The 25,382-nt window shown below is 44.9% G+C and overlaps 1 protein-coding gene across 6 annotated transcripts in view; it reads right to left on the bottom strand.

Annotated features, from left to right (window-relative positions):
- Cystm1 (cysteine-rich transmembrane module containing 1) overlaps nucleotides 1-25,382 on the bottom strand; it is a 67,714-nt gene that overhangs the window by 26,011 nt on the left and 16,321 nt on the right. For all 6 annotated transcript variants that reach the window (XM_006254621.5, XM_006254622.4, XM_039097367.2 and 3 more), the window contains exon 2: nucleotides 13,657-13,874. In XM_006254621.5, the coding sequence (XP_006254683.1) occupies nucleotides 13,657-13,874 (218 nt within the window). The remainder of the gene's footprint in view (nucleotides 1-13,656; nucleotides 13,875-25,382) is intronic.

Below are 25,382 nucleotides of genomic sequence, written 5' to 3'. Positions count from 1 at the left end.
CCCCAAGATGATTATTTTTTAAGTGGCCAGGTTTTTTGGTACAGGAACCTAAGTCTAGCCAGAGCTGAAGATCTGACTGTTAGGAGAGCCGACTGAGCTGAGCTTTGGAAGAATCCGGGTCTTGTGGGCACTGGTGAGTCTGGATTTGGCCTTCACGCAGCCACTGTCTGTCAGGCTGAGTCCTCACTTGGCAGTGCAGACACCAGTGCTTGTGGTTTTCCCTGTCAGCGGCCTAATGATAATCATCCTGTGGAAATCTCAAGTTTTAGATCGACTCAACTCTGGAGAGCCACAACAACGGTGGAATGTAGGCTTCTTAAAAGGTACCATTTCCTGGGTAGCCAGTTCTCCTGAAAGTGGCTTCCATAAAAACCCAAGGGAGACTTCAGATGTAAAGAGGTTTTCCTCAGGTTTCCAGTATGGCTAACCACACTGGCCACTGGGAGGATGGTGCTAGGTGGCTTTGGGCATTGTGCCACATGGGCAGCTGGTATGACAAGAGCCACATTGCCCTGAGCAGCCTGGAGCCTAGGTCCTTGCAGTGCTGCTAATGCCTATTCAGAAATCACGGTGTAGGGAGATCCCTGTCACCTCGCTGTCCCGATACCTACTGACTTGAAGCACTGGTCTTACTCAGGAGAGAGGCTTGCAAAGAGAAGCTCCAGCAGTGAGTGCTCAGTTAGTCGTTCTGAGACTGACACACTTCATCCCACCCACGCTTAAACGTCCTTAGCTGCCTCTTGAACAGAGCAGTGTTTTCTGGGACTTGTTTCCTTGCCCCCCAAACCAGTGCCTTCATTGCTTCTGCTGGCCCAACTACAGAAGGAGGCTGTGAACGTGAAGGATGGAGAGCATTTTGTTTCAAAATGAGGTGGTGTGATATTCAAGCAGAAAATCCAGGCTGTACATGGATAAAGGTGGGGGGCAAGAATTCAATGACAAACTTGTCTCAACAACCCAGCCTGCTTTCAGTCAGCAAGCAAAGCACATTCCTGCCAGCCAAGGAAAAGGAATATGCAAAAAGTAGTTGTGTTTTCAAACTCCATTAACTCTGGGTGCTGGGCAAGCCAAGCCAGCCCTTCAAAAAAGAAACACAGAGATCCATCTGCCCCTGCCTCCCAAGTGCTGAGCCTAAAGGCAGACCAGCACGCTTGGCTAAACTGTCTTAACATAACCAACAGGTCCATGAGACAGCTCAGTTATCAAGGAGCCCACACTTGAAGAGCTGGACCTAGTTGGTGCTAAGTCCCTAAGAGACTCCTGAAGGCTATTGTCACCTGACTTTGTGATGTTCACCGAGTGTCCCCACAGAGAATTCTACAAATCCTTTTACAACTAATAGTGTGTGCTGTTGCTAATGCTGTATTTAAAGGTGCTTGAAACCAGATAGACGTGGGTTCAAATCAGGCTCAGCTAGCTACTGCTGCAACAGACCATAGGAAAGTTATTTCCTGTCTCCCTGGGACTGCTGGTTGGTTAAGGAAGATAGTCTTCACAGGAATAAGGTCTAAGGAGACCCAGCAACAGCTGGGACCAGCCCTGAATTAGGAGATGCATAGAACTGGATGAAAGAGTGCGGTCCAAGGTTATAAATGGTTTAACCTTTTAAAATGTGTTTGTGTGGGGATGGGATGACCTTGAGGGAGTTGGCTCTCTCCTTCACCGCATGGTCTGGGGCTCAAACTCAAGTCATCAGGCTTGATGGTGAGGACATTTACCCAATGTCCCTTCTCCCCCATGATTTTTTTTAAACTCGTGCGTGGGGGACCACATGATACATAGAAGCAAGTCAGACCTGAGTGACCACAGCAAGACCTTACAGTGTCTGTAAGTCCCTGGTCTCACAGGGATATTATCACGTATCCTGGAAGGCTGTTAAGACATCAGAAATTATTATTGGCGCAGTGGTGGTGTCATCTTTAATCCCAGCATTCAGGACGATCTCTGAGTTCTAGGCCAGCCAGGATTATACAGAGAAACCCCAGGTAAGAAGGAAGGAAGGACAGGAGGGTGGGAGGGAGGGAGGAAGGAAGGAAGGGAAAGAAAGGAAAGGAAAGGAACCAGAAATTAATCCCTGAATCTCTTAGCCTAGAACCAGGAACTGCAGTAAGAGCTCAGTAATGAAGCCATTGCCAAGGGGCTCAGGCTGCAGATTCAGCCTGCTGGGTGGGATCTCAGCTTTCCGGGCTCCCGGCTGCCCAGAGACATGTTGGCCCTTACACTTCTAATCTACAGAGCAGCAAGAACAAGAAGGCTTACCTTAGAGAGTTGTTCTAAGGACTAAATGAGTTAGCAGATAAAAGTGCCCAACATACGCAACTGGTAGGCAAATATTTGCTCTATGATTTACATAGTATTTATTCTTTAACAAAAGAACTACTAAATATTTAATATAAAAAAAAACACTGGCCTGAAACTTTTTGTTCTAATGGCTTTAATAGAGGAATTGGTAGCATCCACTTTTCTAACCCCAAACTGCATAGACAAAGTCTGTCTGGTCCAGAAGTTCTACCTAGTTCTACCTAGTTCTCCGAATTCTGAAACCACTTTCCCCAGCAGGCCAGCAGAACTCATTCTATGTTTTCAGGAGTTGACAAAGCTGGTTGGGAAGGCCTTTTCCTTCTCTGGATTAAATTTGAATGACTCAGACTCCACAGCAGGTTCTCAAGGGAAGGTGCTGTGGACCCTCTGAGGACATGGTAAGACCAGGAGACAACTAAAAGTATTTGCTACAGCTAATACGGAGGAGCACTGCTGCTCACCCTACAGCGCTGCAGGAAAACACCTGTAAAAGATGTCTGGTAGAAGGGTCAATAATGCTGAGAAATCCTGCCCTACAGGAAAGGTGCCTGTACCAAACACACACGGTGTCCACGATATAATAGCACAGTGTCAGCTAGTTACAAAAGCCATGTGCATGTAAGCAACAACGGCCCAGGAAATACCATGAAAATGAATGGCGATGATGGAGTATCTGGATTATAAATGGAACTGCTTAAGGCCCTGAGACTATTGTTAGAATTTTCTGAGCCCGAGGGTCATTCAGCCAGTTCACATTCCTCAGATATTTGTGACTGCCGGCATGCTAACAATATTCCAGGCTCCCACCATACTGTAAACACTTGCTCTAGTCCCAGACCAAAAGTGACCAGGGTAAGGGAGGAAAGTACTCCATCTTCTCTGCAAAATCAAGCTGGGTTTAACAGCTTGAGAAGGCTCTTCTAGTTTCACTCTGTGCGGTCCTACATCTAAAATGTACACGTGTGAGCTGTCCTCAAACAATGTGCCTGCTTCTGCTATTGCCTCCCTAGTGCTGAGATGAGAGGTGTTAACCACCATGCCCAGCTCAACACTTTACAATCACTTTCAAACAGTTACTGGGGAACCCAATGGTCAGTCAAATTGGACAAGATCTATCATGGTGTTTTTAGATTAGAGAAAAAAATTCTGTAACTAGAGGTGATGGTATAAAATTCTAAATGAAGACCGCAGAGTGAAGGTCAGAAACTTAACCCCAATTGGGAGGTGAGCAGGACCAATGTTAAGGATCAATGCCACAGACCCAGGAGAAATGCCAAGTCCTCCCCATCCCCAGCTCAGAATTAGCAAAGGCCTTTCTCTGGTCCAAGTATGGATATTTAGGAAAATTGAACAGTGAGCACAAAAACAAACAACTGGGGCTTCTTCCTTTACCAAAACAACTAACCCCTCCCACCGTGCTGTCTATAACAACAATGCTGGGGCTCCAGGTTGTGTGGTAGTTGGTGCCACTCGCTCTCTTGGAATGTACATAGCCCATCTGACCCCCCAGCATTCTGTGGGTATGACTGAACTTTCTTCATTCCTTTGATGCCTCAGTCTGAATATGAACCTCAGAAAGAAGTGAAGAATGTCTCAAGCAATACAGAGGAGATGGCATTTGTGAGATATGAGTAGGAATGGATGCCTGGCAAGCCCAAGGAACAAAAACTGGGCCTGAAGCAGGGCAGACCAGGACAGGTCTCGGCCTTCTGAATCCTGGCCATTATTTTAAGAAAAAAGAAATCCACACTGTGGTGAAGCCTCTACCTTAGGAGGGCAACAGAACACTGCAGGGAGGAAGGAGGGGGCTTCCTTCCACACAGGATCAGCAAGTTTCTCTGGTACAGAGGACGTTTCTGAGTTGACCATGAGGATGAACTAGAGCGAGCGTCCTTGGTCACAAACCCTGGGAAGATCACACAGGCAGCTGAGAAGCCAAGCATCTGTCCTTGTGGCCACCAAGAGCTTCACGTCTCTACTCTAGCAAGAATATGTGTCCAGATCCCCATGCTGGGTCAAGCAAGCATCTCACACCTATGGCATGCTCATACCTTCTTAAAGAGATGCTGTCCAGGCCTAGATAAGACTGAAGGGAGCTGGGCAGTGGTGGCACACGCCTTTGATCCCAATGCTCAGGAGACAGAGTTGGAGAATATGAGTTCAAGGCCAACTTGGTCTACAGAGTAAGTTCTAGGACAGCCAGGGGTACTGTCTCTGCCTCAAAAGATAAATTAAAAAAAAAAAAAAACCTAGAACTACCAGGGGAAGTTTCCCAAAGGATTTTTAAAATACCCTAAAGAATGTCCTAGGATAGGAGTTAAGAACTAGAAAAGCAAGAGCTTGGAGTGGTTCAGTATATAAGAGTACACTGCTCTTCCCGAGGACCTAAACTCAAGCATATCAGCTGGCTTACAACTGCCCATAACCCCAGCTCCAGAGGGCTCTGACACCTCTGACCTCTGCAGGCACTTGCATTCATGTGCATATACCACCACACCACCAACCCTACACCACTACACCACCACCACCATCACCACCACCACACCACCACCACCACACCACCAACACCACCACCACCACCACACCACCAACACCATACCACTACACCACCACCATCACCACCACCACACCACCACCACCACCACCATCACCACCACCACCACACCACCAACACCACACCACTACACCACACCATCACACCACTACCACCACACCACCAACACCACACCACCACACCACCACCACCACACCACCACCACCACCACCACATATACCATATATGTAATTAAAATAATAAAATAAATCTTAAAAAAAAAAAGAGCGACATTGGGAACTAGTTTGAGTACCATACAAAGGACCAAGGGAGGCAGAAGCAATTGGAAGGAGGAGGAGGAGAAGAGGAGGAGGAGGAAGAGGAGGAGATAGAAAGGCTCTTCCCAGACTTCTACCCAGCATAGTAGGGATGTGACTGAGGGAAGGATTTTAGGGGACTGAACAGGGTGAACTAAGGAAGGGATTTTGCTTGCCAACCGACTCTTGCCACTGAGGAGTAGACCAGGATGAAGTCAAAGGTGGAGGAGGAAGCAGCACTGAGGCATAAGGCACACCAAGTGCAGCAGGGTCCGGGCTGAAGGAGCAAGGTCCGGGAGTAAGGAGGCAACGGTGGAGTAAACAGAGTCAGAGGGGCTGGTGCCTACCTGGAGCAGGCTGGGGCAGCCAAAGCAGTGACGTGGCAGAGAGCAGGCTCTAAGCTGCACAGCACTATCAGATGCCACCTCTGCCCCTGCTAGCTCACATCCTGAACAAACCAGCATCTTTACTAGTCCCCATCTTCTACAGGCTTCACTGTCATGCGATTGAAGGATAAAGGACGTGTATACAATGCTCAGCGCTAGGGCTGACTCGAGATAGTAACCCAGTAAGTTCCATTCCAAAAAGACAAGAGGAAAAGAGAAGGCCTGAGAGAGAACTTCGCCAGACACCACTCAATCAGTGCTCAGAATTCAGTGGTGACATGAAGTAACATGAAGGTGACTCTGCTGGGTATGATGGCACATGCCTTTTTAGGGCAGCCTAATCTACATAGTCAATCCCTTTCTCAAACAACAATAACAACAGCAGCAGCAGCAATGACGATGACGACACAGAAGCCCCTCCCTTCAAGAAGCTTACATTACATAGGGGGGAAGGTCCAGCCAGTGCACGACGACACAGAAGCCCCTCCCTTCAAGAAGCTTACATTACATAGGGGGGAAGGTCCAGCCAGTGCACCAGTAAATAGTATGTCAGGGAGGGGAAACAGGTAGACTAACAGAAACACTAGGGGCTAGTCTGAGTGCTGCACACAAAGACCGAGGGAGAAGAAGCAGTTGGAAGACCTTTCTAAGCTTGGTAACAGGCGCACAAGACCAAAGAGCAGCAAGGCAGACAAAGCCTGCGGGATGGGAACAACCTGTGCAAAGGGCCCGGGGTCCTCGCAAGTGCCTAGGATGGCCCTAGAAGAGCAGGCCGAGAGGGGAGAGAGTGGCAGTGGCTCACACAGGGACTTGCTGGGTACCCTGCAGGGACCCTGGTTTTCACCTGAGTAAAATGGAAGCTACTCTGGGGTCTGGGTAGGAACTACATAGCAGGAGTACAAGCACAAGGAGGGAGACCCACTACAGGCTAGGGTTACAAGTGAGATGACAGCAGGCCCTGCACAACAATCAGGACTGACCCTTAGCAGCCAGTCCCCTCTCCTCTCTGTAGCATTCCTGCTGTCCCCACTTCTGTCCACCTATGAGCGAAGTTAAAACTGCCACAATGTGTCATAAGCCGTGCTAGCTGCATTCACGGTCACCATGGGCCTATAACCCCGTTTTTACAGGATGGGCAGCTGTCATCCACAGGACTAGATACATGCTACTTAGAGTACTAAATCAATGTGGGTTTTGGTGGCTTCAGTGTCCTGGCCAGAGAAAGAAAAAAGGAAAGGAAAAAGAAAGGAAAAAGAAAGAAAAAAGGAAGGAAGGAAGGAAGGGAAAGGAAGGGAAGGGAAGGGAAGGGAAGGGGAGGGAAGGGAAGGGGAGGGGAGGGGAGGGAAGGGGAGGGGAGGGGAGGGAAGGGAAGGGGAGGGGAGGGAAGGGTGAAGGGGAGGCACCAAACTGTTCATGCTAGAGAGGCTTCTCAGAGAAAAATAACTGCATGACCAGGAAGGGTTCAGAGTGTCTGATGAAGGAAGGCATTGGAGGCTCACACAATCCAGGCCACACAGGCCAGTTATCCAGAGAAGTCAGAAATGCTACATCTCCAGTCCTTCTCTCCTCATAGTCACTGATGAAAGCACATGAGACGTCACAAATGGAGCCCAGAAAGAGAAACATGGGTCTCCCTCAGCCCCCCTCAGTTCTGACGCAATTATTACTAGCCAAGAGAAATCAAACCCTGAAAAGCTACTCCCATTCCTTCCTTCAGATTACAAAGAACAAAAATGGGGTCAATGGGAGGCTTCCAACTTAGAAACCTAATTCTAAGGCCAGCTGGGCTTTGCAGCTCCACGTGGGCATCCCAAAGGATGGTGCTCTAAGTAGAATTCGTGTTAAATCAGTATGTTGCCAAATACCATAGTCTTGTCCTAGAACACCAGGTATAAAACTAGGTCTTGCGGCTAAAAAGCAAGGAAAGGCTCTCAAAGAGATGGTCGGGAGAGACCCAGATAACTAACAAGCTCATAACCATTTTTGAAACATTTCCAAATGTTCACCACGTACGTACTCAGTACTGTTCTAGAAAAGACAAAAGAGAAGAAACTGCCTTTATGAGATTTCCAAGGGCAGGTGGGCACAGTCAAAGACCAGGGATGTTAAGAAACTTGCCTGGAAGCCAGGTGTGGTGGCAAATGCCTTTAATTGCAGCACCTGGGGAAGTAGAGGCAGGTGGGCTCTGAGTTCAAGGCCAGCCAGGGCTACACAGTGAGACCCTGTCTCAAAAAAAGGTGGGGGGGGTGATGGGGAGAAAGAGGAGGAAGAGGACTAAATTACTAGCATATTACAATTACTAGACAATTTTATTTGTTTGTGTTGTGAGAGATAGATAAGGAGAAAAGAGCTGGAAGAATATTTTCCTTTGGAGGGCGTTTCAGAATTTCTGGCAAGCCTGTGCTGGATCTTCCGAGCACAGCACAAGAAGGTGATGCTAGCTTAAAAGAAGAGCCCTGTCCTAAGTCAACATGCCTGGCTCTCAGCCAGGAGTGATGGCTCGCACCAGTAAGCTCAATCAGGAGGAGGCTAGCCTTGGCTACAGAGTAAGACCCTGTCACACACAACCAAACTCACTCAAACCAAAGAGTTCACTAATCCTGGCAAATCACGAATGGTTTTGTGGCATTGGTTTCTCTAAAAAGAGGGAATTGACTTAAGAAAAATAAGAAAGAATAAATGGGTCTGTGTGAAGCCCGAACGCACTCAATAATGGCTGCCTAGCAGGGCTGGGTGAGGGTGCAGGGCCGAATCCATGCATAGCAGGATCATGGGTAATGGATCAGTGATGCCTGCCGTGACCTGAGTGACTCTACTGCTGTGGCTAACCTGGGGTCACCTGAGCTGGACTCTCATCTCTCGGGACTGATGTACCTGAGCGGGAGTCATTTTAACTTGTGAAAGAATTAAAATCCCTTTCCATTCCTTCTAACAGTTTACAGAACTTTCCTTAAAGACTGATTACTTATTTTCTCTGTAGCCTTGGCAGGCCTTGAATGTGACCCTCCTGTCTCGACTTCTCAAGTAGCCAGGATGACAGACATTCTCCACCAAGCCTGGCACTGCTTTCTGACACAAGATTAGAGAGATACAATTAGGTCTAATTTTTTACTCTTACCTGTTACCATTATGGTATATTCATAAGAATCTAGAATTGTTATTTAGGATGTCTCACTGTGTGGGAATTTACCTGCCACTACTAGAACTGTTTCCAAAGACCTTTCATGTATGTGGTATTTTGTAAACTGATGCCACCATCCTCACAAAGGAGTGACGTCTACTTACTCTCCCCCTTGGAATGGAATGTATGCTACAGAGCTGTGACTGACTAAAAGAGTCAGGGATGCAGGCCTGTAATCCTAGCACTCAAAAAGGTGAGGAAGACCAGCCGGAGTTACACATACATAGCAAGATCCCCCCTCAGAGTCTGGTAGAGAAATGCCACTCTTGGACTGTTGAGGGTAAGAACAAAGCAGATGACTGTACTGTGAGTGTATGTGGCTGGGGGAGTCCAGGTCATCTGATTACTTTTGCAATGTTTATATGTGTCTGAAATTATTTCAGAATCACGTTAAATAAGTATTTTGTTTCCTTTTTTTAAAGGAAGATTTGTGATCTAACCAACCACCCTGAAGCTGTCCACGGAGGGAAGGAAGAGAGAGGCAGAGAGAGGGACATCCAGCACCAAAGTTTTTCAACTACCCAACCAAGATGTTTGATAGGTAACTTGTTTATTTTTTATGGAGTTCTGGTTAAAAGAAAGTAGAGTACAAATTCCCACCAAAACTAAAAATCTTGACAGATAGCATGTGGCTTGATTGAATGAAACCTTTAAGGAAACTAAAAAAGGCAAACAGAGCCAGTTAGAGAAGCCCGAGGCTGGTGGGGAACACACAAGAATAAAGGCATTCAGGTCCCCTTAACAACAGAATCTTCTCAGCCTTCCCAAGTCAGCCTGCCCCCACGTTTCTCTCCCTCTCAGCCGCTCCTCTTTCCCGCAGTGCAGGGTAAACTGAATAGCACTGCTGGATCTTGAAGCAAAGCCAACAGCAATGCTTATAAAACTTATTACAGAGAAGACAGGGTGCACTGGTTCTGGCATGGTGGTGCAGGTCTGTAAATCAGCATTTGGGAGACAGAGGCCAGGGGATCAGGAGTTCAAGGTCATCCTCAGCTACATAGTGAATTTGAGGTCAGCCTGGACTGTGTGTAAGACCCTGTGTCTTAAAAGCAGACAGGAGTCAGCAGGGGAGCAAGCCATTGTTATGATCTGTGTCACAGCCCTAGTAAGCAGTATTCAGAAAAGAGATGAATCAACTTTCCTGCAAAGTCCTATCTAAACTACAATTATAATCTTTATTGCTCAGATGACCAAATGTATACCAAACTTCCACTGTCAGCAAAAGCCTTAAATTCTGCTTGGCAAGATTCTGGTTTGCCAAATATGTCTCCTATTTAATCCTATGCTGGGATCTTTCATATTCTTGGCTGAGTGCATCTGTCTTGGACTCCCTTCCATTCAGCATCCCAGGTTATTTACCCCCCATGCATCTTAAACATATTCCAGGCTTTCCTCCGTCCGCATTGTCAGTGGCTTTCTGTCTCTGTAGCCTCTACTCCCAGACTTCCTCTTTTTCCTGTTTGCATCGCCACCTTTATTAGGCAGCAGGCAGTTCTCTGTTGCTCATTAATAAGGCCCGAGGTTCTGTGACATGTGTGTGCCCATACAAGTCTCGACTGAAAACAGTTTCAGTCAAAGCCTAAACCACTAAGTAAATTACCTGAATTTGGGCACCGACGGGCCAGACAATATAAAATGAAAACTAACTGAATCTGGGGAGAGGACATGCTCTTGAGTCCATCAGTGTACAGGTGGAGTGCACGGAGGAGTAGCTTCTATGGAGTGAGGCTTAGGTGATGACAGGTGTCATGCAGATATTTTATTTTGATCTGCAGAGCTGTATAGAGCAGGGCGGGACAGAGTGGGGGGGAGGAGCAAGAGTGAGAGTAGCCTGGGGAAGATTAGTAGCAGGTCTAGTCCACACAGAGGCTACTTCAGTGATGGGTTTTTTATTTTTGCCTATATGCATGTCTATGCACCACATGCATGCCTGCAGTCTGCAGAGGACAGAAGAAGGTGTCAGATTCTTGGAACTGGAGCCACCTATGGCTCTGGGCTGCCACATGACTGCTGGGAATGGAACCTGGGTCCTCTAGAAGAGTAGTCAGAGCTGCTACTGAGCTTAACTGCTGAGCCTGCCAGCCCCTCAATGGTGTATCGTTTAAGCTAATGTAGTTATTGGCTAAGATACCTGGTAGTCTTGGATATGACGCTATTTAATTCATGGGGGAGATATGAATGACAAAACATATCTTCTTCTAAGAAGGGAGTTATGTATAGAGAGGCTCACACGGGCAAGCCGACTCTCTATTCATGAAAGTGAGACAGTCTTAGACATCCCAGCCCCCGCCAGGGTGACAGCTGAATTAAATCACGTGACCCCAAGAGCGATCACATGAAGCAAAAGAATCTCCCTGCCAACTCAGGAATAGTGATAATAAAACCCTCATTGTTTTAAGTAGGTGATTTTGGGGTGTGCTGTTGTATCTATATCTATATCTCTATCTCTATCTCTATCTCTATCTATGAAATACAGTCAGAATAAGCCTCAGACTCCACTGCTGTAGCGTGGGGCTGCTGTTACCACTGCCTGAGGCTGATAGTGAGTATAATATAACAAGAAATACTTGCTATAGTTAGGAAGAGTCATATGCGATCCTGAACTTAGTTGCAGGCTTCTCCTTTGAGAAGCCTTACCCCACAGGCACTTCCACTCATATGATTTCCAAAGGCCGACTTTCTAAGGCAGATGGAAGGTGTTTGTTTTCTAGTCTGAGCTACAATCTTTATTTGTTTGCTTGCTTGTGTGTGCACGCCTTCATGGCACAGCTCAAGTACCCAAAGGTCAAAGGACAGCGAGCAGGAGCAGGTTCCTGCCTTTCACCAAGTGAGGTCTAGGGCTTTATCAAACAGATGGCTCCTTTGCCCACAGAGCCATCCTGCAGGCCCTTCACTACAAGGCCTGAAAAATGAACTGTGTGTCATAAAAGGTGACCAAAGAAAGCTCTTGGGTTAGCTCCCTGCCCACCCGTGCGTTACATCCATGTTAAGCCTTTAGTGATTACCAAAAGTCAGTAAGAATGGCTGAAGGAGCTGGGCGTGGTGGTGTACACCTTTCTCCTAGCACTTGGGAGGCAGAGGCAATCAGGGGGATCTCTGTGAGTTTGAGGTCAGCCTGCTGTACAAAGTTCTAGGACAGCCAGGTCTGTTGCACAGAGAAACCTGTCTCGAAACCCCTCTCACCCAAAAAAAAAAGAATGGCTGCTGGATGGCCTCCCTGCTTTGAAGGAGGAGGCATTCCACCCGTGCAGCTATTAACCAGAAGAACTACAGCACACACTCAGACTTCAGAGGAAGAGAGAGCAGAAGCAGATAAATCTGAGATCTCCTAATGGGAGAGCAAGGCTTAAATGTCCACACAAAGCTCAGACACATAACAGAACAGCAGATGATTCTGACTGGAGATCCCAGAGACGATACCAAGAACCAGGAGTGCAACGACGCCCGACGGGTTCACTCTACAATGACGTTGCCTCTGGAATTCTGTCCACAGGTCCTGGGCCCTAAGTGAGAACTGCAGCTGAGCAGCTGCAGTGCCTACTTTCCTTGGGAACACAATGAAAGCAGGAGTTACTGATTCACAACTGCAGGAAGGGAGGTTAAATACCTGTGTGAATTGTGATTGCTAACACTAAACTAATGGAGCCTTTTAATCTTAGGAATAAAGAAACCTTTTCTTAAAATGGCAGATATATCAATATTAATTAAACCAACAAAAAGAAACTCAAATCTGTATTCTCTGCATGAAGTCCACAAAACTTAAGACGCACTTGTTCTAGACAAACTGAATAACATTCTCAACTCATCAAACACAAGCTAGAGAGTAAGCCTGGAATTGGCAAAAAGCATTCTGGGTGAAAACCAGAGGAGCATTTATGAATTTCAATTTGGGCAGAATCTACTAGATAAGCAGGTGCTGGACTATTTTCTTTTTACACTGGCAGATAGCCCAGTAAAGTGCCAGACCGTAACTGTACACCCTAAAGAGGAGTATACCTAGATTAACCATAAAATATGACAGGCAGGAGGGCCATCTCAGAGGTAGCACCTGTCCAGCATACACAAGGCCCTAGTTTTGCTCATAGAATTGTGGCAAGGATTAAATGTTGAAATACATAAAGCTTTTAGGAAACCGTTTGGTATATAATAAGCACTTGGTAAAATTAACTGTTTTTAAAAGCTGAAACAGCTATTCTGTAAATCAAAGGGTTATAAGATAGTCACCAGACGGGGTTGGGGATTTAGCTCAGTGGTAGAGCGCTTGCCTAGGAAGCGCAAGGCCCTGGGTTCGGTCCCCAGCTCCGAAAAAAAAGAACCAAAAAAAAAAAAAAAAAATAGTCACCAGACAAGTATGTAGAACAATGCTTCTCGCAGTGTTTTATTTTTAATCCTGCACTGATTGGTAGGTTTAGGAAGAGTGATTATATGCTTGACAGTCAGGAGTGCTAAGCTGCTCTCCGTTTTTAAACATCCGCTCTCACTTTCTTTAGTTCTCACAGTAACAGTTTACTCGTCAATAAATGAACTACCTTGAGTAGTACTGTTCTATCATACAGACCCAGAAAACAAGGGCAATCTCAAGTAGTAGATTGAACAGAATTATGAAAATAATAAGGAAACCAACCTCAGCAGCAAGGCCTGAGGATGACTTAAGGGCCAACAAGCTAACCGATAACATAACCCCAATAAGCTAAAACAAAACAAAAGGAACTGCAAGAGAAAGACACCAGTTGGTATTTTCCCCACCAGTGCTCTAGGAGAAATCCCCTAGAGAACATGTAGGCCAGTAAGTCATCTTGAGTGAAAGCCATTCTGAGCCACCAGCATCAAACATCAATCAGAAATCACAAAGAAGATTTCTTCTCTGCCAACAAATCACGAAAACGCTCTCTTGTGTGAAACCAAGACAGGAACATTTGCAAATTCACAGACACCTACCTGTGGTCTTAGGAGGCTCCTGAGGTCCACCCTGCCATCCGTACTGTGGGTATCCTTGATAGGGGTACCCCTGAGGTGGTGGGTAGGGGTACCCCTGAGGAGGTGGGGCTCCCATAGGCCCCATTGGCTGTTGTGGATAAGGTGGGTATGGGGCTGTTGGCCCGGGGCCCGGATATGGTGGAGGGTTCTCTGGGTTCATCAGGAACCTGGCAATGCACCTAAGAGACAAAGAGGATAAAAATCATTTGCATGTGGAACTCACTAGAAAAATTTCCAACTGATCAGATCATTTACTAAATGCCCTAAAGGTTCCCCAGTGACTCTGGAAAGCCTTGTTCATGTCGGTTCATTCTCATCCCAACCACACAGCTCTTATCTTCCTATCTGCTTGCTTTTCTTCTGCTTGTCTCTTTCCTATTCCAGATAGTAGGCTGTGACAACAGAATCAATCAAGTCAGTTTGGGATTGCTACCATGTCCTTAGAGGCGCTTGGTGCCTGTAGTCTCCTCAATAAATGTGCTGAATGAATAACAGGATACATTGTTTTTAATTTCCCTGAAATGTCCATAAACGTGGTTGGCTAGCTTTAAGATAGCAGAAAATCTAATAGCACTAACTATCAACCAGATCAGCAGATGCTGGTCCAACACCAGAAAACCCTCCCATAAACAGGGTCAGGCTACAGTGGTGTCTCCTAAGAGGCAGCCCTGCTGCCAGTGACCAGACACACCCCTTGTCTTGGGCTCTAGGATAACACAGCTGTGCTTTCCAGACCCATGGCTCTAAGCAGTGAGCTGTCTATAGAGAATGCCAAGCAAAAATTTCCTCCAAGCTCCACACTGCCAGGGTTCTTTGAAAGATTCACCAGGAATCTTCACTGTGTTTACAAGTTCCTGTCCTTGGTGGTTTGTATCTGTGAAGGAGCCTATGCTTCCTGGCCCCCTAGCCTATTAAAATATTCCCTGACTGGACTTGAGGCTTTGAGGGCCAACATATTGCTTCCATCATCTCTACAATCACCACAGTGCCTGGCACAGAGACGTCCAGATTAAAAGCAAACAAATCATAACTGGGGAACAAGGTATAGTCTACATGAGTCACTTAAACAACCTGATACCTGTGATACCACACTGCCTCACTGTTAACCATCTCCTGGATGAACATTTAACCTACTTCGAGTACCTTGGAACCCCAATTAAATAGTAGGAAAGAATCTAATAACTACAAATTAGTAATCCCATTAATTCTTCTTTAGAATATGTAATCAATAAATTCTTAAATAATGTCATAAAGGCTAGAATTGTCATAAGATTCCCTAGGGATTCTGGATTAAAGTAACAGGTTATGCATGTAACTTTCATATTCTTCCTTCCAAATAGTATCAGATTTCCAGCTAGATACCATCAGTTCTTGCTATAGTTCATGTGCTTCAAGAAAAGCTCATCTAGTCCCAGCTCTAGAGGAAGCACCCAATCTGCTACACTAATCAAGGCCAGCATCTCCCTTTTTCATCACAAATGATTCAAGGAACCCAGAACTGAGTTGATCATAAATGCCGTTTCAGTCAGCAGGACTGACTGAAGTAGTTCGGTTCTTTCAGTTCTAACAACCCAAGCCAGTAACATAGGCACATAAAGGTCTATGAAAGCTATGGCCTACCAAATTGCTACTAGTCAATCAGCAACTGTCAGCTTTAAGATGCAGAGAACGCTACAAAAGACTGAACTAACCTAACCTACTGGCCCACCCTAACCCACTTCTACTGTGCTTCCAGCCCTGGGGACCGATGGTAAGCATGCCAAGAAACACGCGGTGATGCACAACTCAACATACATTTAGCACGTGGACTAAAGTAGTGAGGCATGCGTATCAGTGTGACTCAATGTGGACAATGGTTGAAAGACGAATACAATGACTGCTAGGGTACTGGCTTCAACCTAGCAGAGGAATGGGGGTAGAGGGAGTGTCCCTTGACAATTATAATGCCTAATATGGAATCCGGATCTGTTTTACCACATGTGCATTATGCCTCCCATTTAAAGGTTTACTTTTCCAGAGTCTGATAGAGACTCAAAAACCAAACAACAAACAGACAAGCACACAACTGGTGCAGCTGAGGAGATGGCTTGGTGTGTATGCTCAAGGAGGACCTGGGCCAGCATCTCCAGAACCCACACAAAGCCAGGCTCAGTGGCACTTAGGAATGTCTGTAATCCTGTTATACACAAGAGGGGTCCTGTTTCAAACACTGTGGAGGGTGAGAGGACCAACACTTAAGGATGTCCTCCACATGCGCGTCATGGCAAGTGCACACGTGCACTCACACACACCACACGCCCCAAGAACAAATAGCAACAGAAGCCACCCGATTTCTCCTGTTCTCCGACCTCTGTTACACACCAGTGTGACACCCACCCCAATCTAGGACGCCTCGCCCCACTGTGACTGACACTACATCACCTGGTGGGAAACACTGACCACTTGTGCATTTTGTCTCCTCTCTTCAGCAGGAAGGCTGATTAACACAGAAGTCATTCTTATTAACTCGCATGTGGCCATTCCATCGTTTACTTTTAAGTTGCCACAGAACACAGCCAGCCATTGTAACTACTCTGTCCTGAAATTCAGTACGCATGACCTGCCTTCATTAAAACTGTGGTTTAACCTGATCCATCCAGCAAGCCTATACATTAATAGAAGTTCTTAGTCTAGGCAAAGCCAAAGCTATCTTCCCTGACAATACCGTTCTGAGAACAGTGAGCAGTGGAGAAGAGAACTGCCACACTGGCACCTCTGTGCTCTGCTGCCTGCTTCGGGATTATTCTTAACCCATCTGTCTGTTTTCTCTCCTCACCGTCCTGCAGTTCTCTTTCTGAACGTCTTCCTCCTCAGGTGCGTCCCCCCTCAGTTTTAGTATGAGCCTTTCCCCCTTATCCAGGGAACAACATGTCTAGGGAAGGAGAAGAATATCTGTTATTCGGAGACACCTACAGAAAGCAGAAGCCATCCAGTAGCTCCAGCAACCATAACTCCCTTTCCTCCTCACTCACCCCTGCATTTCCCAGGCAGTCCTCTTAAAGAAACAGATAGGTCCGTGTCCAGTTTCTTCTAACAGCAGCAGCAGCAGCAGCCAAAAGCCACTCGCAACAAAAGAACAGCAAAAGCCACACAGAGGGAGTCTGAACTCAATCAAAGGTCCTAGAACTAGAATTTGAAAAGCAGGACTTCACTTGGAACAAACCTATTGTCCTCCAGCCACTAAAGAAACAAACCGGCTAGACAAAGACCACCTAACAGTCACATCCTACAGACCACACTACATAAGCAAAGTACTAATGAGTTTTAAATTGGAGACACTGGACTTGTAACTTGACGGGTTTCCTTCATATGTTTGGTAAAAGTAGAGTGTGTACTAAAGATTAAATGTAAACAGTGTGAGGCACTAAAGACAAACGAGTTTCGAAGGGAGGACCGGAAGGGGTGCAACAGTCAGAATCCATTAGCACATTAGACTGCCCATGGTTCTCCCAAGATCTTGTTCAAGACACAAAGACACACACAACACAGTCACAAGATTATACAGTCATTCGCCAGAAGGGCAGAAACTATTGGTGAAAGTTGTTTTCAGAGTAAGATACTATAAGACCTCATCGAAATAGCCAAGAAATAAAAATATAATAACCTTGGAAAATATCATTGCTACCACCTACCTGGCAGCTGCTGGCACTGTTCCGGTGGGCAGTATGGTAAATACACTTCCTCCAGAAAAACTGAACGATCTCAATGGTCAAAACTCAGATACGGGCTTCTGCCTTTAATCCCAGCACTGGGGAGGCAGAGGCAAGCTAAGGGCCAGCCTTGTCTACAGAGTTAGTTCCAGGACAGCCAGGGCTACACAGTAAAATCCTGTCTCAGAAAAAAAAAAATCGGATAGTGATACAGGAGAGGACAACAGAGAAACTTCTCTAGCCAGCTATGGTAAAACCATGCACAGAGGACTTCTGACTTTTATTGCTTCATATATAAATTAATGGACAAAGATTATCAGACACTGGAGGGTGAGGCCTTCAACATGAGAGACAAAAAGGGCCAGCAAGATGGCTCAGCATGTAAACGTGCTTCCTTCCAGGCCTAATGGCTAGAATTTGATCTTTGGAACTCACTGGGTGGAAAGAGAGCACTGGCTAACACATTATCCTCTGACCTCCATGCTGGTACTAAGTAAAGCAGGGCAAAGAAATCACAACCCATACACCTGAACAAGGAAACAAGTTACTACAGTATGTCTACATAATTAGTCTGTGGTGGGTTCTGTTTTCACTTCTGAGTTTCTATGGCGTCTAGTGCTGAGGACTGAACCCACGGCCTCACACAAGCTAGGCATGTGCTCTACCATTACTCTACACCCTCAGTCATCAGTTCTATGCTTCTGAAATAAAATGTAATGCTGTGCAGGAAAATTTAGGAGCCAGAGAGGGGCTCAGTTGGTAAAGAGCTTACCAGGAATGCATACAGACCTGAGTTCAATCCAGAACCCCTGTAAAAAGCTAAGCACAACAGCCATGGGTTTATAATCCCGGTGCTGGGGATAAGGAGAGAAAACGATGGGGCTTCCTGGCCTGCTAGTCTAGTCAAAACGGTGAGTTCCAGTTGGGTGAGACCCTGACTAAAAAATAAAATGGAAGCAGAGCAGAGGGGAGAGAATATAAGACAGGGTAACAAGGTGATAAGGACCACTGTGTGTGTGCACAAGACTGCTAAAGCATCCAAATAAAACAAGATGGAGACTAGAAAAAGACATCAACCTCAGAGCTGGGGAATTAGCTCAGTGGTAGAGAATATAAGACAGGGTAACAAGGTGATAAGGACTACTGTGTGTGTGTGCACAAGACTGCTAAACCGTACAAATAAAACAAGATGGAGACTAGAAAAAGACATCAACCTCTGACCTACTCATGTACATGCACACATGCATGTCATACACATATGTACAAACACACAGGAAAAAAGAAAGCTATATAATCTGCACAATCTTGTAGTTTTGTTAAAATAAATACTAATAAAAAGATATAGTAGAACAGTCTTGGGCTAAAGACAGCTCATTTGTTAATTTCTATGCAAGTATGTGACTTCTACATGTTACATGAACACACACACATATTCTCTCTCGCGCGCGTGCGCTCTCTCTCTCACACACACACACTCTCTCTCTCTCTCTCTCTCTCTCTCACACACACACACACACCCCAATAGTAAATAAAATTCAATTTTTATTGCAATTACCCAAATTTTGTGTGTGTGTGTGTGTGTGTGTGTGTGTGTGTGTGTGTGTGTGTGTGTGTTGTGAACATGAGTATGCCATGACACTGTGTGAAGGTGAGAGACAACTTTTGGGAGTCAGTCTCCTCCTTCTATCATGTGAGTCCCAGAGACTAAACTCAGGTCATCAGACTTGGTGGCAGGGGCCTGCACCTGCTGGGCCATTTTGTTAGCCCCTAAATTAAACTTTAAGGCATTTAAATTCAATGACAAGTCCTAAAACAAATTCACACAGTACAGTCACTTAGGTTAACACAAGGACACCACTATCATTGAGGAAAGAAAAGATCATGTTTCCAGTAAACAGTCTGGATTTAATTGGCTATCTTAGGGGGGTGGGGAGCGAGTAACTCCTAGCTTTATATACAAAAATAACACAACACATCATAGAACTATAAATAAAAGCTAAAGCATCAAACTTTTAGAAAAACACACATCATACGTTCAGTTTGCCTATGACTCAGCAATTCTTGTCCTGATAACCAGTTGTCCTCACTTAACTGCAGGGTATTTCTGAGAAATCAGGGAGGCCACAGTGTCATGCTTTGTTTAAATTTCAGTATGGCTTCTGAGGAACTGTGTCACCGGTGACTTATCTGTACAAACGCTGCAGAGTATCTTTCTACTCTACAGCATCACTGAGCAGTTTAAGTGGGACACTACGGTATATGCAGCAGCTGTTGGCCAAAATGTATTCAGCGTGTACGCTAGAGGGAAGAGTGTAAAAGCCTACACAGACAGATACAGCAAAGTAGCTCTGAATTATAACTGCTCCAAACTGGAAACCATCTAAGTCAGCAACAGAACAGATTGACTATGGTGTATTTATTTGGGGAAACAACAATATCCTAGCAGTACTCAATGAAAGAACTATTTCTGTGACTCCCAGAGACAGGCAAGCAAAATCAGCTGGAATCAAGCACCACCATGATGGTCTATGGTTCTGTTCACCTGGAGCAGCAGCAGCCCTGACTTTAAGACACTGAGATGCGGGTGAAACTTTCAGCCAGCAGAAATGGCCTGTATCTTGAGCTGGGCTGTGTTTGCATAAGAAATATAAATCCAGGGCTGGAGAGATGGCTCAGTGGTTAAGAGCACTGGCTGCTCTTCCACAGGTCCTGAGTTCATTTCCCAGCAACCACACGGTGGCTCACAACCGTCTGTAATGGAGTCTGATGCCCTCTTCTGGTGTGTCTGAAGACAGCGACGGTATACATAAAATAAATAAATCTTTAAAAAAATATATAAATCCACTGTGTTAAACAGTCAAGTTCTCATATGCTACATTGTAAAGCAAACAGATAAAACTTAGCTATTATAAGGGGAAAAATGTGCAACAGTTTGCTTAGGATTCTGAAATCAGAGGCAGATCATTATTATTATTATTATTATTATTATTATTATTATTATTATTATTATTAATACCTAAAGGTAGCTGACATTTTTGGTAAGCTTGGGAAAACTAAGTTTTCTTAGTGCTTTCTGATATGTGCGTGTGGTTCACTCCTTTTTAATTTCTACTTCACCTCTTAAGTCTCAGCCAATTCTGAGAAGCCAATTTCCCTCATTACCAGCTTCACCTCAGTAACTCTCTACTGCACATCTGTTCTCCGCTGCTTTTTTGCTGTGGCTTTTGTAGTTGTGACTCTTTTTGTCGTAACTAAGAAGATGCTTGGCTTGGTAAAGACAGTATTAAATACAACTGCTCTGGGTTACAGCCACATTTATCCAGCTATGATTCTTCTTACTGAAGCCTGAAGTCACAATACTCCTAGCCTTAAGAATCTTTCTGGCAGCTTATATAGTTGTCTTTAAAGTTAAAAAGCTCTTGAGGACAGATCTTAACCTAAAGGCCCCTATCTCTTTTAGCTACCCCTCTAACAGGACCGTCACAGCTAGAGACTTTTATATTCTAGGCCCCTCAACTTTTGAATTTGCACTCTTAATTTTGAATGCAGATTGTTGTGATAAAAAAAGCTCTAGAATTATTCACATTTTTTCACAACCATCTATCTCACTGATTTATAGCTTTCACTAAACTGTAACTTTGGCGTGCTCACACAGATCATTTATTCACTCCATGAAAACATCCCAGAACATCAACGGTAACTCAACACTAGCAGTTCCCGGCACTACTGAGATGATGTTTTATGAGTCAGTTCCTGTTCAGACTACAGAGATAGAAAGCAGCAGCCATTCCAGACCAACTTATGTGTCAGGAAACACAGAGTACTATGTGCACAAAAGGAAACAGTCAGGGAAACTCAGTTTCTATGCAGAAGTGATGATCATATCAAGAGGTAAGCAGAAACAGAAATTTCAATGACTCCACTTCTACACATTAGTCAGAGGCAACAATCTGGGAAATATCAAAGAAAAAAGTACATTTCAGGAATGGACAGGGTCACTATGGTGGGGGCTGTTGTACAGGAGAGGCTAGAGGTGAGACAGTTGCTAGGGGTGCTTTTTTATAGTTACTCTGTACTGTTTTCTAAGAGATTCTTAGAACTTTATTTCCATCGGCTTGCCAAGCACCACCAGCTGAGCTGATCACTCAACCACAGTATGAACTAACTACCAAAGAAGACCTAACATCCGTGTGGGTTTTACCAATCTTGTCCATTACTGTATCAGGAAGGAAACTCTGCAAGTTTTCTAATTCAAAGGTATTGTAAAGTAGTCTGCTACGCTCAATGGACAAACTGGAGTTAGGAAACCCAGGAGCTGAATTTCAGAGCTTACTGAAATGTTACTGAAGATGAGATACAAACAGAGCAACCCTCGGTAGGGAAGTCAGACTGCAGCAGTAAACGTGCAGCTGAGGAAAATATCTCAGAGTCAACCCAAAACTCGCAAGCTGTTTACTGAAGGGCTTCTACCTTGCTTCCTCCTAACATCTCCCTATGTAGGCTGGGCTAGTCTGAAACCTGAGCTCCTCCTGCCTCAGCCTCCCAAGTGCTGGGATTGTAAGTGTTTGCCATTATGCCCAGATCATATTTAAAAGTATCCCTTAAATAATTAAATGAACATATTGTCTTTTGAAGAGGAAGGTCAACCTCTAGGTGTTTTATCTCACAGATATATATATATATATATTGTAACAGTATGCTAAGATTCTAAAACTTTATACACATATGCACAGGTTTATTGTTGTATATTCATAACAGGTTTATAACACACACAGGATAGCATCCCAAAAGTCCATCCTTATGTGAAGGCAAAATAAACCCAGGTACTCCCAAACCGTAAACAGGAGTAATGCTCTGCCTGAGACCCTCCCTTCAAAACAACGAGACAGAACTCCATGGACCAGTGTAGTTAAACAGCAGCAGCAACCAGCAAACCTAGGAAGCGTTCTGCAGCATTCACTTAGCTATCTGGATTCAGAATTTTTTTTTTTTTTTTGGTTCTTTTTTTCGGAGCTGGGGACCGAACCCAGGGCCTTGCGCTTCCTAGGTAAGCACTCTACCACTGAGCTAAATCCCCAGCCCCGCTATCTGGATTCAAAAACCAAGTTTTAAGTCAGGGATTTAATCCCAGCACTTGGGAAGAAGCAGCAGGTAGATTTCTGAGTTTGAGACCAGCCTGGTCTACATAGTAAATTTAAATTCCAGGCTGGCCAGCAATACACAGGGAGATCTTCCCTCAATCAATCACAATCAAGCAGTAAGTAAGTAAAAATCAATTTATATTGTCAAAGACTATATTCCTAGTACTTGGGAGAACTAAACAGTAAGATTTTAAGACCATCCTGGACTACATACTATATTCAAAGTCACCCAGGCTACACTCAACACCCTTTCACAAAACACAAACAAAACCAAAAATCAGATTATAATAAGTGGCTGTATTAATGAGGCAAGGTCTCATTCTGTATCCCTGGCTGATCTACATAGACCAAGCTGGTCTTTTAGTTTGGTTTGAGTTTTTTGTTTTTGTTTTTGTTTTTGGTTTTGGTTTTTTGGGTTTTTTTGTTTTGTTTTGTTTTGTTTTGTTTTTTTGCTGCTGTTGTTTTTTTGAGATGGGGTGACTTTGTGTCTTCTCTGTCCTGAAATCCACTCTGTAGACTAGATTGGCTTTGAATTCACAGAGATCTGCCTGCCTCTGCCTCTGGAGTGCTAGGATTAAAGGTGTGTACCACCATGCCCTGTACGGCACATTAATAATAAAGGTTCAGATTCCTGCTGGTTACCCTTGACTAAATGCCACATGGCTTTTAGGGAAAAAATATTTACTTATTGAGAAAAAAAGGATGCTTCCAACTTATTTTCCCTGAAGTTAGTCAAGGATAGTCCCTTGCCTGACTAAGAGCTTGTAGATAGAATCACTCATAAACATTACTGTTAATTAAAAAAAAAAAAAAAAAAAGATGGTGGCCAGTGTACAAAGTCCTGCTGGGAAACCCACACCAGCTTCATTCGAGGCTGTACCTGGAGCCTCACTCGGCCACTCAGCCCAGACGCTGGGTCAGCGCCCCACCAGTGCTGCTATCTGAAGCCTATGTCACACTGCTCCTCAGAAAAAAAGGATAGGACCTCTGAATAACATCCAGTCACAGGACAGCACTGTAACTCTGAACTTCAAACAAGTCAGCCCTCAAAGTGAAAATGGAGAGAGAATGAGACCTGGTGAGAGGAAGGATCAAAAGAGGGGGCAGCAGTGAACGGAAGGGAAGGGAAAGGGGGAAGAAAGCTATTAACACAGAAAGTGAGTTAGGGGAATGAAAGGAGAGGTTAGAGCATACAAAGCCAGAGAGAAGGGAAGAACTCTGCCCCCTGCCAAGTTGAGAGGACACGCTGTAAAGGGACAGGGCCATCCCTCCCAACAAGCCTGATAAAGCTACTTCCCAGGTCAGGTCCCCTACCAGCACAGCCCCTGAAAGACAGGTTCCACCAGCCTCCCAGACCATTAGATTGGGCTCTGTGGGAACGCTGACGTCTTGATGGTTCAGTCAAAGGCCCCTATAGCTTAATGTGCTGGCAATTTAACTAAGCACTCCTGACTCCTGATGAACACTCAGTCGGCCCTCTTTGCTGCACCATGAAAGCCACTTTTCTAACCCACACGGAGAGCCACAGCTCTGTGAATGCAGCCAGCAGCTCTCTTAACAGACAACAGCAAATTTGAATTCACACCTGCGGTACCTATGCCTAGCACCCCAGCAGCACTCTCTCACCCCCTCTTCTAACATTTCTAAAGGGCTAAGCATTAAGGATAATAAAGACTAGATGAAACAAATGCTAAGTGACAATTTTCTGTCACTGTTAGCACCCACAAAGGACACTTGACATGTAAAAAGACAGAGAGTTCAAAGCGGTTAGTGGCTCCAGTGAAACTAGAAACTAATAGCATAAATAAAACCTGAATTTTCCAGGGGGCGCTTGACAGAAAAGACAGGACTGCTTCATAGCACCAACAAAGCCAGGTTCCACCAGCCTCCCAGAGTATTAGATTGGCTTTGTAGAAAGAAGAAAAAAAAAACAAAAACAAAAAAAAAAACAAACAAGAACCCAGAGATTTCTATATTATACTTTTCCTTTTTTTTTTTTTTTTTTTTTTTTTTGGAGACACAGTCTTGCTATGTAGCCTAGTCTGGCCTTGAGCTTGCATTCTTTTTAACTTTAGCTTCCTGACCAAACGTAGCTACTTATTCTGAGTAACTAGATTCTTCATTTTGTGGCTTTCTTAATATCTTACTGTTGCATAAATTTTAGGACAGTGTTTGAAGAGACTTCTGAAGGTCTGCCTACCCAAACCAGCCCTACCCCCACCTACTGCCACCTGGAAAATTCACCATGGATGAGTCATCTCGGTGGGTGAGTATGTATGCACTATGATTTAGAGATCATGTACAATTTTAGCTTATAATATTCGCCTTCTATTTGTGGCAGCTGACACAGTAGTTTTCAATGTAAAGGCAGTGATAGGATAGTTTCCCTTTTAAAGAAAAAATTCAAGTTAAAAACATTATTACTGGGGTTGGGGATTTAGCTCAGTGGTAGAGCGCTTGCCTAGCAAGAGCAAGGCCCTGGGTTCGGTTCCCAGCTCCGAAAAAAAAAAAAAAAAAAAAAACGTTATTACTAGTATGTGTGTCTGCACTCCAGTACCCATGTATCATATAGCACAGTAGAAGTCAGAGGATAATCTGTGGGAGTCAGTTCTCTGTTTCTACTGTGAGTCCTGGGATCAAATTCTTCAAGTTTTAAAAACAGAGATGAAAGGTGGGCTGTGGTGGTGCATGTCCTTAATCCCAGAACTTGGGAGGGGCAGAGACAGGTGAATCTCTGTGAGTTCGAGGTCAGCCTGGTCTACAGAGCAAGTTCTAGGACAGCCAGTGCTACACAAAGAAACCCTGCCTCAAACAAAATAATAATAAAAAATAATAATAGTCCTGTAATAATGGTCAG

The sequence above is a fragment of the Rattus norvegicus genome, chromosome 18 (genome assembly GCF_036323735.1).
Source record: "Rattus norvegicus strain BN/NHsdMcwi chromosome 18, GRCr8, whole genome shotgun sequence".
Taxonomy (NCBI): domain Eukaryota; kingdom Metazoa; phylum Chordata; class Mammalia; order Rodentia; family Muridae; genus Rattus; species Rattus norvegicus.
Note: the sequence above shows the minus strand (reverse complement) of the source record. Positions and strands in the feature narration are given on the sequence as shown.